The sequence below is a fragment of the Nannospalax galili genome, unplaced genomic scaffold (genome assembly GCF_000622305.1).
Source record: "Nannospalax galili isolate Female #2095 unplaced genomic scaffold, S.galili_v1.0 scaffold830, whole genome shotgun sequence".
NCBI lineage: Eukaryota > Metazoa > Chordata > Mammalia > Rodentia > Spalacidae > Nannospalax > Nannospalax galili.
The window spans coordinates 1500205-1513660 of NW_008328342.1; the positions used below are offsets into that span (position 1 = coordinate 1500205).

The following is a 13456-nucleotide window of genomic DNA, read 5'->3' on the forward strand; positions in this document are numbered from 1 at the left end:
AATCTACCACTGAAGGAAGTCAGGGTAGAAACCTGGAGGCAGGAGCTGAAGCAGAGACCACGGAGGAACGCTGCTCACTGTCTCACTTCCCCTGGCCGCTCAGCTGCCTTTCTTATACAGCCCAGGCCACCTGCCCAGGGATGGCACCACCCACAGTGGGCCGAGCCCTCCTACATGAATCATCAAGTAAGAAAATGCCTCGTGGCCCAGCCAGTGTGATGAAGGGAATCCCTCAGCTGACATTCCCTCTTCTCATGTGACTCCAGTTTGTGTCAGATTGACAAAAACTAACCAGCACACAGGGCCCACTGGTGGAAACCTGTGGTGGAAGCCTGTGGACCGAGGCCTTTGTAGCTGTCATCCCAGTGATTAGGGTGAAAGAAGCAGCCAGTTAAAGAAGAAACTGATGGTCCCAAACCAGTGCTTTCTCATGCACACCATATAATCTGTGGTCACCAGAGAGAGTGCTTTAGGCTTACTCTGCGGTAGTGTGACCAGACTTAGGGTCACAGCCTGTGCCCCAGGAAGCCAGATTCAGCCACCCATCCTTGATAAGCCAATCAAAACAGCCAAGTTGATAAAAAGCAGGAAAATGTATTCAGTGCCGGCCACAATGGGATGGAGGAAAAGAGATTCGGACCCTGTCTTCAGGGTTCTAACGTGAGGCTAGGGTGTAAGTGGAGGTCAGTGTTGTGCTTGTATAAGCAGTGCTCATCAGCTGGGGCCCATCCTTCAGTCTCTAATGCAAGTGTCTCTTCAGATGGCTTCCTCCCTGCCAGGCTGCTTACAGGAGGAAGTAAACATGTCTTCACAAAGCCAGCCTTGCTGAGCAGGTGCGCATTGTTGAACCCCAGGGAAGCAGCTCTGCAGTGTCACACTGTGGGTGCGGAAACCAGGCTTCACTGTTGTCCGGTAACCCTACAAGTGCGTTATTTTGTAGGTCACACAAACAGGAGGAAGTAAACATGTCTTCACAAAGCCAGCGTTGCTGAGCAGGTGCGCATTGTTAAACCCCAGGGAAGCAGCTCTGCAGTGTCACACTGTGGGTGCGGAAACCAGGCTTCACTGTTGTCCGGTAACCCTACAAGTGCGTTATTTTGTAGGTCACACAAGTGGCACACAGGCATTGGACAGGATGGAGGGGACAGGTCAGGCCGTCATGCATTATGAGCCTCACAGTAGGGAACAGGGCAGGTGGTGGTACAGGTGTCTGGCCCAGCAGAGTGCCCGGTGGGCCCATTGTTGGAGCTGTTGGCAGAACATGGGGAGGGGAAGGCTGAGTGTGTGGTGTCGGGGTCACGGTCAGTAGCCGAAATCAGAAGCGGACTCGGTACACGTCAAACCCCACAGGCTGGTCAGGGAGTGAGGAAAGGAGGGAAGGACACACAGAGCCCCCGTGGGCTGGACAGGGATTCTCAAGGATACGTCTACACGGATCCTGCCGCAGCAAGTCTGCGCGTGTGAGGCTAAGGCCCTCCAGGGAAAGTGCTCTCCGAATCCACTACATCCTATGGTAGGGGTCCTTTGAGAAGAAATGACATGGTTGTGTCAGCATGAGGCTGAGATCAGGGAGACAGCTTCAAGCCAAGGGATGCCACAGAATCCAGCCTCAAGAGGCCATGCAATCCCCCCCTCAAGGCTGCAGGTGGAGCCAGCCCTGACCAGCCCTGACCAGCTGATCTCAGACTCTGGTTCCAGAACTGTGAGTCCTCCACGAATAACCATTGTGTAGAGCATCTCCAGCAAACAGGTACAGAAGAGCTCGGTGTGGAGCAGCCAGACAATGCAGCCCTCGGTGTGGGCATAAGCCAGCCCATGAGCCATGCTCCAGCAGGTTCTGGCCAGCCCTACTCATAAGTGCAGTGGGTGGCCCGGCTTGGTGAATGGTGCTCTGTGACTCCAGTGCCTGGGGGCAGAGGCTGGGAGGGAGAAGCCACCTGAGAGTTGTCCTGTGCATCTGAGGAGAGGGGCCACAGCCAGTCAGGCCATAGCAGGCAGAGGCTTTGAATCGGGAGGGAGGGCGCAGTGTGGAGCACGCCCCACTCAGCACGGAGACGACTCAAGAATCTGGGCACGTGGGAGGGGTCTGCAGTGGAGCGGAGGAGGAGCAGTAGCAGAAAACCAGCCATTTGGGGATGTCTTGTCCCATGGTAACGTGAAGACCTTCCTCCTTGTTCCGTTCCGGAAAGTGCAGGAGCTGCTGCAGAACGTGACTGGGGAGCGGCCCCCAGGATGCATCTAGGAGGAGAGAATGTTTTGATGTTTCAGCACTGTGCTTGTTTGCCAGGCAGATGTCACCAAGCAACAAATGTGTATGGTTTCAGCTGTTGGTTTTCTAAGTTTTCAGACAGTCCCTACCATCCTGTCATATCTAACAAATTACCTTCCAAATGTGCAGAAACGGACCACAGGCCTTGCAGCTCAAGGGGGAGGGGCGTCCCTGAAGCCCACGCCAAGCCTGGGGCTCAGCTGCCCAGGGTGGACAAGGACCTGCCTCCCTGTTCATTCCTCCTCCTCCCACCTAAGGCTGTTACCCCCCGCTCCTTAGGGGTCACCAAGTTCTAAAGAAGGGAATTGGGAGTTCCTGTTGGGGAATAGCCCTCATTAGGAACTTGGGTTGATCTGGTGCCCCTGACAGCTCAGCCACGTCCTCAGATGATGACTGGGAATAGAAATAATGTGTATCATGGGGGTTTCCAGCATAGAATCAGCTAAATACCCACCAGGAATTGGTTCTAGAACACCCAGGTTGGCCAAGCTATGCACATCCTTAAATCCCGGCCTGGGCCAGCACTGGGTTAGGTAGCCTCTGATAACCTGCAGCACACATTAGAGTGTAAAGGCTCTGTGAATGGGTCTGTGCAGTGTTTAATGATGTTGATAGGAGCTAACTGGGCCTTTCAGATGTAATTCTTCCCATATTGTCTGGGTAAGGGAGTCAGATACTGAGGGCCGCCTATACATGCAGCTAGCTGGGCCTGTGGCATGTGGCTGCCAGCACAAACCTGTGCTCTCTCTGAAGCACCCTCCATGACATGTGACCTCAAAGGTCACTAGACAACTGGGCCTCTTGCTCACTCTAATGTATATATGCATACACACACACACACACACACACACACCATGAGGTCTGTCCATGTTGAAGAGATCGTGGGTTGTATAACCGAGGTGTCCAAGTCCTAGGAGATCTCACAAGAGTGCTAGAGTTGGTAATGGAGGTTTCAGGGTTAAGGTGGGTGGCCACCCACCTTAACACAACTGAACAGACGAGGTGGGGGAAGGAGATGTATTCAGTGTGGCCACGGTGGAGCGAGGAACAAAGAAAGAGGTCCAGGGACGCCTAGGTCTTTGGGTGCTGACAGATTGAGGTATGAACAGAGGACAGGACGCGTGCACAGCTAAGCAGTCTTGGTCAAGGTGTTACCCTGCCTGTCATGGGTCCTGCATCTTCTCAGCTCCAGTCTCAGACTGGAGAGATGACTCAGCAATTGAGAGCACTTGCTGGTCTTGTGTAGGTCCAGGTTTGGTTCCCAACACCGATGTGGTGGCTCACACCATCTGTAATTTCAGTTCCAAAGATCTGACACCCTCTTTCTGGCTTTTGCAGTTACTGCACCCGTGTGGTGCATATGTGTACACGCAGGCGAAACACTCCGACATTTTAGAAAAAGCTAACGCTCAGCTCTACCCTCGTCCCCAAGGTAGTCTGACAAGTTGTCAGACCTGTGTGAAATCTTCCTGGAGACAAGGTTCCCCACTGAGTGGCACCAAGCTCCTCCCTTATCGTCTCTTTCCTCCTTTTACGATGCCAGAACAGTCAGAGGCTCCAGGGCTGCTTTCAAATCTCTGGGTACACAGATTTGTGGCAGATACCCTTAGGAAACCAGGTAGACCCAGACCAGCTCTGGCCAGAGCTTACATCTGTCTGTCTGAACTCAGGAGGCTGGGACTCAGACACACAGGGCAGGGGTGGCACCTGCCTCACAAACTCTGTGGCAGTGTGCCCTAGGAGGATGGTGTTGGCCTTCCTCCAGGCCTTTCTCTGAGGGGCGTACCTCCTCTTGGTCTTGGTCTCACTTCCTGGAGATGGTTGGCCTGCCACCCACTCTTGGGCAGAAGGGAAGGTGTGTGTGTCGGGGATATGGCCCTGGGTGAGGTCAGTGTGAGCCTGACAGTTCTCTCATCTCTGCTCTTCAGGTCTCCTGACAATCGCAGCCCCTGCGGTGCCCCTGGGAGTGGCCTTGGCTCCCTGGAGAGTCTATAGCACAGCCACAGTCCTCCATCCTGTGTGGACACCGCCTGTTCTCTGCTACCATCCACCCACTGTTTCCCAGAAGGACAGCCCCGTTCCTTGGAGGACTGAGCATAGGTCTGTCTGGCTGAACTCAGGAGGCTGGGACTCAGACACACAGGTCAGGGGTGGCACCGGGCATCAGCAATACCTGGTGTGTGGAACCTGGCCACACCCGCTCTCCATTGGCCACACACTCCCAGGAACGGGAGGAAGAGGACTAGGACGAAGAGGCTGCAGACCAGCCAGCTGAGCCGCCACACAAGGTCCCGGGACTGTGGGGTCGAAGCTGCAGCTTCTCTTACCCCAGACTGTCTGAATGGCTTTTATTTTCTTATACTTTCAGTCTACTTAATAGACCAAAGAGCAAATCTATTTTAACGTGGACTCACCGCTGCTGCCAACGCCCCCGGGTTCCACTGTGGGGCTGGGGAGGGTACAGTGGCAGACATGCTGGTGGTCCGGGCAGCACAGAAAGGGCATTCGCGGCCAAGGCCCCTGCCTCACAAACACTGCAGCGGCGTGCCCTAGGAGGATGCCGTTGGCCAAGAGGACACCGTGGCACACCTGCGGGACCCAGCCTGGGTGTGGCTGGCGACGGCCCCCAGTGGACAGCACGGGCCCTGGACACAGACCCTTTGTCCCTGTGCTTAGACCAACTTTATCGTACTAAAATCACTTTCTGTTTTAACCAGTTAGACATGCCTCTTCCACAGTTCCATTTTTGATAGTTGGATAATCCAGTGTTTGCCAAGAGCATGTTGGGTCTCCCGTGACTGCTGTCTCATCCAATATACCATTTAGCTCCAGAAAGCAAATTAAAGGAAACTCAAGTAACCCTGTTTGAAAGAGATCATTAAATGTATTTTGCAAAGCCTAAAGTTATATATTTAACAGTTTTTATATGTTGTACATTTGTAGAAAATTCTATTTAACAAAGTTGATGGCAGGTCTGACCATCTTGAGTGTTGGGACCAGGCCCCTGTGATCCTGAAGACTCTGGGGTGGCCATGTAGGACCTCGGTGCAGGCTTGAAGGGGCAGAGCCGTGGGAGAGGTGTGAGGAACCAAGGCACGCTATCCTGCGGAGGACCTCGCTCTGCCGCATGCTGGGAAGCCCTGTCTCTTTGCACTGCGGTTAGGGGCTGGCGGCTCATGTCCCGCTTTTGGTCGGGTTGTTGGTAAGCACTGCGTGTACAATATTTTGGCCATGCCTCCTCTGGTGGATTTTGTTTCCTCTCTCTTAACCCCTTTGCCATCCATAGATCTTGAGACACTTTGAGGCTGAGTCACCCTTCCCAGGAGGTCGCGCCCCTCGGTTCTCAGAAGTCCTTTGCCTCCACATCAGGAAGCTGAGACAGCACGGTGGGTGGAGGCACTGGGGAAGAGGGTGGAGGCACTATCTTGCTTGCCCCCTGCACTGTGGTTAAGAGGTCAGCAGATAAGTGTCAAATACAGTCTTCATTCCCTGGCGATGGTATGGCCAGTCCCCTCCATGTTCCCGAGGTCTGCTAGAGTATACTACCTGCGGGTCCAATTAACACAAATATGCTATGCTACTAAAAGAAAAAAGTAAAAAAATAATATATATATATATATATATAAAACTCTAGTATATAGACGCTGTTCCAGAAACCATAGACTAAAGATAGGAAAGAAAACCCATTTCCATGAGATCCATTACAGTGTCCACACGTCCTCACAGACGTTTGGTCACCACGCAATGGGATGAGCATGCTGGGCAGAGGGATGAGGCTAAGATGTGGGTGGTCCAGCAAAGCCACTATCCCCCGTGGCACCTGGCTCTGACAGCCTGGGCTGCCCAGGGTCGGGAGGGCAGGAAGTCCTGTACTTCTGACTTGCAGCCCTCCCCACAGCCTCCACGTGCCTGTTTCTTCTGAATGCAAGCATAGACACCTTTGAGGGCAGGAACCGGGAGATTTAAGATGTTGCAGCATATTTTTTCCCTTGTTTTACAGTATTCAATTTTGTGTTTATTCAGCTAAATTATGAAAATAAAGAAAAAAATTCCTTTGATAAGCATGGCTTTTGTTCCCTGGCCGTGGTGTCCTGGGTGAGGGCAGTCGTTGGTATGACTGGTCGGGACAGTTCCTGAGCCTAGCACAGTCTCCAGCAGTGCCTTGCAGCACCACCTGGGTGTCGAGGGCCGGGTTTTCTTTTATGGGGAGTGGTCTCTGAAGTCATTCCTGGTATGTGGCCAAGGTCCCACTCTAGGTGTGTTCCGGTGTGTTCCACATCCCTGGGGTGATCCCCTGCCCCCTACCCAGAGGCTGAAGCAAGGTCTCTTGCTCAGTGTAGCATCTTTTGTTTTGTTTCACAGTAGGCCAGGGACATCTTGGTGGCCCAAAGGAAGATGAGCTACCATGTGCATCTGCCTGTCCCTAGGTTCTTATGAGTCAAACCCACGTGTGCCAGGACACAGAAGGGAGCCCTATTCAGGCATGGGTCTTCCCCAAAGTCCCCTTTTCTTAGAAATCTGCTCAGTGTTCCAAAGATTAGCGGTCCTTGAGATGAAACCTTTTCAACTCCTAAAGTCCCAGCCCACAGCCAACCCAGTGGGCCACACCTGCCACTTTCCAGCTCCTTATACACCGGCTATAAACAGTTGTAGCTTGGGTTGGGTTGGGCTGTGACTTGATGTGCCCTGTACTCCATTTTAAAGCAATGTCATTGGTCTTCAGAGCCACAGAGGCAGGCAAAGAAATGAGCCTGTTTTTTAAGAGTCTAGTTTACCCTGCATCAGCTCCAGGAGACCCCAGACTAACCCCTTCCTCCTTCAGGTAAGGCCTCTATGCCCAAGGCAAGAAAGGGCAGCCTAAACTGGATCACCCTCAGGCTTCTCCACAGAGGTACTGTGGCAAGCTGCCTTAGAGTGTCAGTCACAGTGAGAGCAGAGTTAGCATGGGGCAGTGAGACCAAGAACATGTTGACCATATGTTGCATGACACTCTTCCTAGGGAGGCAAGAATGATTGTCTATGCACCACAGATAGGAAACTGATGACAGACCAAGTAACAATACCACTAAGGTCCAGGGTGGTGACCCCGTGGATTTATTGGGGTTACTTACAGGAGCATGGGTGGTTCAAAGGCACCTGCATCACTGAAAATCCACCCCAGGACAGGTGAAACTCATGAAAACTGAACTTTCCTGCATGCCTTGTAAGCTACTGAACGTTATCTCCTCTGCAGCTCTACTGCCTTTATAACCTTGGGGAGGATGGACCTTGTGCATCTGACGAGTTTCGGGACTTCCTGAGCCTTGGGGTAGTGTGCTCCTGTGTCTCTTTAGAACTTCTCGAGTCTTGACAAGGCTCCTTCTGGGATGGAATGTTTCGGTTCTCAGGAAATTGCTACGCAGTACCCTATCAAGGAGTTCCCAGCAGGAAGGAGCCAGAGGTAGGGTACAGGAGGAAGATCAGCTCCCTCTCAGGCAGCGTGGGCAGGTTACGCTGTGTAACAAGCAGCCCCACTTTCCAGAGCTGGCCACAGGAAAAAGGTGAGGAATTTTATTTTTGCATGAAGAGCCAGTGCAGGCCTCCGGGGATGCAACATTCGAAACGTCTCTGATCAGGGTGGATCTGGAGGAATCTGGCACGGGCTGGAAGGCTGCTCCAGCTCGGAAGTGCTGACTGAGGAAGGGCTTTGTCTCTCCTGATGAAGGGGACAGATAGGATATTCAGACCTGTGTCGATCCTGGGGAGACAGCCAGCCCTGTGTGGATGGTCTGGCTCTGTGGTCAGTCTGGTTTTGTCTCCTCACCCATCAGTGGACAGTCACCATGGCTACCCCTTCCCCTCTCACGCTGGTGGCACATTGGTGGCTGCTGTGGGTTGATGGCAGCTGCTGTGGGTTGATGGCAGCTTTGCGCCGTTGAGCAAGTTCCTCTGTGGGGCTCTGTACCAGCCAGATGCCAACCAAAGAATAGGCCTTAGCCACATCTCCCCCGTAGCCAGATGTCCTGTCTCCATAGGAGGTACCTGCCCAGGAATGTGGAGAAGCCACAGCAATGGATTGCGATCCTGTGCCCCCACCCACATACGTGCTACTGAGGAGTTGATCACAATGTGGGCTGTTGCAGTGTGGGCAAACGGGGACCAGATCCCTGAAGTGGAGATGTCAGGATGTGTTGGGGTGAGGCTAGGTCCCTGCCTGGCTGTCCAGAGGTCCAAATTAGACTCAGATCAAGCCCAGGGCAGCTCTGCTCCCAAGATGATGCTGGGCAGTGAAGGCCATTGGAGGCTGTACTCCCTCTGAGCCCAGCTAGAGTGACAGCCAATGGGAAGGGCCACCAACACCCCCCTCTGGCATCCCGCCAGGTAATCAGACAGCATCAGAGTCACTGAGCCCTGGAGCGAAGACACTCCCAGCTTAAGCAAGTCAGGCTCCTCCCCAAGCCTCAGTTTCCCCACTTGGAAAATGACAAGACTTTCAGGATGCTGCTTTCTGGAGCAGCATACGAAGTGCCCAGTGTTACAACAGTGGGACCCGCCGCCTTAGTGCTCACCACATTTCCTCCCCACTTGGGGGCTCCTGGGCATCAGTGCCTGTGTCATGTTCCTGCCTCTCAGAACCCTCATGGGACCCTAACCAATACTGGTCTCTAGGATCACCTGACAGGGCTGAATTTGTGACCAGGGCAGATGGCACCAGGCCTCATCTAAACATCATGTTACGGGAATAATTTGAGTTTCACCCCACTGGGTGGCCAGAAGCCACACCTGAGTGAGGCTATGCACCTGTGCGCTGGGAGGCTGCGGCAGGTGCTCACACGTGGCACCTACCGGTATGCTTACACCACGAGGTGCCACTGTGACTCTTTCTGACCCAGCCATTCTGTACTCTGAACAAGCCAGTGCCCACGTTCATGGGAACGAGGCAGGTGGGCTCGTGGGGGTGGGCAGAGATCCACAGGATGCAGGTGACTGGGCAGGGACAGTGTATGTGTCCAAGTGTCCCTGTGTACGTTCACCCTCACTGCATCCCCAGCACTTTCTGATCTGTGGTCCTGGGAAGAGCCCTGCAGGATCCTTCAGCTTACTGAACTCCAAGATCATGACCAGAGAGCTTGGAGGTGAGGGATAGCCGAGATGCAATGATCCAAGGTGACAGCCTCACACCCAGAGAGGTCCTTCTCTCTCTGCCCTGCAGTGAGCCCAAATGCTCCCTGCCTCAAGTGACTATCACCTTGACATCTGGAAGGAGACCAGGTGGGGACCTGGTCTTGAGAGATGAGTAGACTTGCAGAACCTACTTCACTTGAAACTTCCCCAGAGTGTAGGGACCCTAGATCTTGCGGTTCCAGGGTCCCACTCAACGGGAAGAACTAGGTCCCTTTCCTTTACTCTGCAGAGTTGTTCCTGAGTCCAGCCTTCCTGCCTTCTGAGCTGATGGTGGACATCCCTCCCCAGTAGGGTAAGCCAGGCAGGTTGGGCAAACTGGGAAAGGCAGGTGGGGAAGGGTGGGGTGGGTCTGAGTGCAGAGGCTGTTCAATGTCTTGCCTCCATGAAGGACCAGGCTAGAGGGGCATCTGTGATGCTCCACAAAGGAGCCAGGACCTCGGAACAGTCAGGACAGTGACCCATCCTCACCCCAACACATATCTGGACATCCCCACTTTAGGGATCTGGTACCCATTTGCCCAGTCAGCACAGCCTGCATTGTGATCAACTCCTCAGCGGCATGTATGTGGTGGGGACACAGGGTCGCGATCCATTGCTCTGGTTCCTCCCCACTCCTGGGCAGGAACCCGCCCCCCCCCTCATGGAGACAGGACAACTGGCTACATGAATTCTCCCAGACACAATCACTTACTACTCAGCGAAGATGATGATCCTTCAAACTGGGTGGGGGGGGCATCACAGTTTCATCACCTCAGAGTCCCTGTACTGACTGCATGCAGTGTGGACTGATCTCATTCTGTGGTCTGAACACCTTCTCCACACAGCAGTTAACATCTTTAGGGATACATTGCATCCTAAACACATTTTATTTCTGAGTTTTGTGCTTAGGGTCATGGAATTATTCTGAAATAATAACCACATTTATTTTCTGCTTTTAAGAATGTCACCTCATTTATTCCCTCCAACGCTGCAGGGAGAGAATTCATCTCCGTCCTTGGTTGTATGTGGGTGTGTGGGCCTTGGCACTGGGGAAAGGGGGGCCTCTGGTGGCTTACTGGAGCCATGGCCCCCCTCTTCACTGGGCTTTTCACTGAGGCAAACGCAGCCAAGTTTTAATGTCTGTCACAGCTGGCCAGGGGCACAGTCCAGTCCTATTTCAAAGGCTAGTGGCCCTACAGAGAAAGCATGATCCTTTCCTTCAGAAGCCAGTATTAAAGAAAAACCATTTGGACTCCCATTAAGACAAAGAGGAAGAATTTACTCAAGACTATAGACACTCAAGACCAGGGATACAGGCCGACTGCCACCCACAGCAGAGGGCAGACTTTGCAGCCCCTGAGCCCAGTGAGACACAGGCAGATTGGATCCAAGAAGACACATGGTCCTGTGGAAGGCTGGGTAAGAGCACGGATCCGCAAGCTGAAGGGCTTGATTCGGGGTGTGGGATCCCCAACTGCACAAGGCCCCAGGTGAGCACACACACAGAAGCCCAAGGCTGCAGCTGGGCATGAAGAGCCCTGGCACGAGGAAGGCAGGACCTGGGGGATTCCCTGTGGTGAGTGCGTCTCTGGACACGGCCAAAGCTCTGACCGCATCTCTGCCATCACGAACCTGAGCAGTGGAGTGGAGGCAGCGCTGGGAAGTGAGGCCCTCACGTGGCACTGCTGTGAATCAGTGTGCCCAAGGCGCCCTTTGGAGAGGGGCAGGGAAGGGCACTCTGGGTGTCACCTCCTGCATAGCCTCATCCATCACTGACTTCGACTTTGGCATTGTCGGGATCAATGAGAAGTTAGCTCAGTGCAAAACCCCTCAATTCCTCTCAGGAAGGAGAGGCGGCCGGACAAGTTGGGAACAGAGCCTTTGATCCCCAGAACAGGCCAGAGATCCCTTCGGCACTGGGAGGGGGACCCACGGTTGAGAGGCCCAGGACCCTCCCCAGATAAGGCCGCTTCCCCACAGTGAGCAGGTAGGGCTCCCTGCTGGAGAGGGGAGAAGTCCTGGAGTCACAGCAAGTTCAGGCCCAGGGTCCTTTCAGGACCCGCAGGTCTTACAAGCTGTGGCACGCCTAGCTTCCTCTGTGTCCGCAGGGCTCAGCGTGAAGGGCAGGGACCCCAGTTCATGAACCACTACAGTCAGCACACCATCAGCAAACAGCCCCAGACCCAGCTGGGCGGCCCTCCTGGGAACGTGTGAAGTTCCTCCTGGAGTCACTTTGGACAGCAGAGCTGCCACCTGCCTTGACCACTGCCCAGAGCCCCGGACCATGACCTTGGAGCAATACAGCAAACCTGTGATGACTCGAGTGCCTCCCTAGGATGACTGCAGCTCTGGAAACTGGTCCCCAGAGGGACTCAGAGGTGCCTGGGCCATCGCTAGCTGCCAGGTTTCCCTACGGTTGTCTGGCTTCTCTCCTGACTCTCACCATCCTTAACAGTAAATAAGGCTGAGTCATCGTGAACCATTTTGACTGTTGTACCAACTTCATTCCTAAAATGTCACCAATCCAAAGCCCATGTCATTTGGAAGACGCAGAGGCCGTGAGTCACAGTGGGAGGTCGGGCCTCAGACTGGCATAAAGAAACCAGATTTTCAGATTCAGACCCATAACCTCACCTTGAGTTCCAGTTGCAAGTGCATTTCAGTCATCAGGAGCCGGACAGACGCATGGATCATGGAAAATGCTCAGTGTGATGTCAGGGGTTGTGTGGGCGGGTGGTAAGGCTCTCACAGGGGGCCACGGCAAGGGAGGATCCCACTCATCAGGCTGTATGTATCGTATTTGCGTCAGACTCTCTGGGTGGACGGCATGGGCTGCCCTGGCACAGCCAGCTCAGGTCTGTGCTGTGTGGACACACTGCTCCTCGGTCCAATGAAGCACCTTCCTGGGGACGCTTCCAGCCCTGTGGCTAAAGAGTGCTCAGTGACTCAACCGGGCACCTGTCCTGGCAGAAGTCTGCCACACCAGTGCAGGAAGGACAGTTCTGTCTTCCTAATTAGCCTTGAAGTAGTTGTTTGACTATGAGAGGTGTGTGCATGTGTGCATGAGTGTGTGTGTGCGTGTGTGTGTGTGTGTGTGTGTGTGTGTGTTTCTCACACCTGCCGCTATGCATGTGCCTCCTGGGCACTTGTGTCCAGGGAGGCCTGTGCTGCTCTGAACTCTGTCAGTTGGGGAAGCAGAGGATCCTCAGCGCTCAGTTTCACCTGACTGGAAAGCGGTGGACGATGACCCAGCGGAGTGGCAAGCTGTGCTGTCCAGGGTTAGCTGGAGGACAGGCTTCAGTTGGAGCCTCTTTTTAATCTCTTGTCCCGTCACAGTCTCTGGAAACTAGTGACCCCAGAAAGGACACAGGGTGCTCAGAGAAGGCCTCTATCAGTGATGCCCAGGAAAGACCGAAGGATCTGAGGACGGCACCCTGGGCCTGTCTGGGGAGGAACATTTCCAGAGCAGGGAGCAGGAAGAGCCAAAGGAACATTCAGGGGATCTGACGGGAAGCCTGCCTTAGAGTGCTGGGGACGCTGGCCCTTTGCCACCCTGTGGGGCCTGCAGCGGCCTCTGCACCAGGAGTGCAACCGATTTGCCCTGACCACACAGGTACACAGACACACACACACTTACATACATGTACATACACACACAGACACACAGGCACAGATTTGCATGCATACACTAACCAAGTCCAGATCAAGCTGAAGAGGCAGAAGATGACCGCACAATGATCACTTTCACAGCAGACCTGGAAAGTTCTGAGGAGGGAGAAAAGTCACAATGTTCCAACCGCTGTTTCTACACCTAGCAAAAATACACCTGAAAGCGAAATAAATCCACGCAGGAGAGAAACAAATGAGATGGTGCACGTCCCCTCTCTCCCCATGCTCGTTCTAGGAAATCCAAAAGGATAGGGCAGAAAAGACTGACCCCGATCCTAGGGGAAGGCTGGACCCTGGGGCAAACCAGGAGCAGGTGACCACGCGACCCGGAGGGTCAGGAAGATCCCTCCTGCAGACAGTCAGGAGGGAGTCCAA

At 53.8% G+C, this 13456-nt stretch overlaps 1 protein-coding gene across 2 annotated transcripts in view; it reads left to right on the forward strand.

The window, feature by feature from the left end:
- The window catches only part of Tafa5 (TAFA chemokine like family member 5), a 224857-nt gene extending 219689 nt beyond the window's left edge, over positions 1-5168 (forward strand). For both annotated transcript variants that reach the window (XM_008826866.1, XM_008826876.1), the window contains exon 4: positions 4198-5168. In XM_008826866.1, the coding sequence (XP_008825088.1) occupies positions 4198-4206 (9 nt within the window). In that variant the 3' untranslated portion in view covers positions 4207-5168. The remainder of the gene's footprint in view (positions 1-4197) is intronic.
- Positions 5169-13456: the final 8288 nt, after the last annotated feature.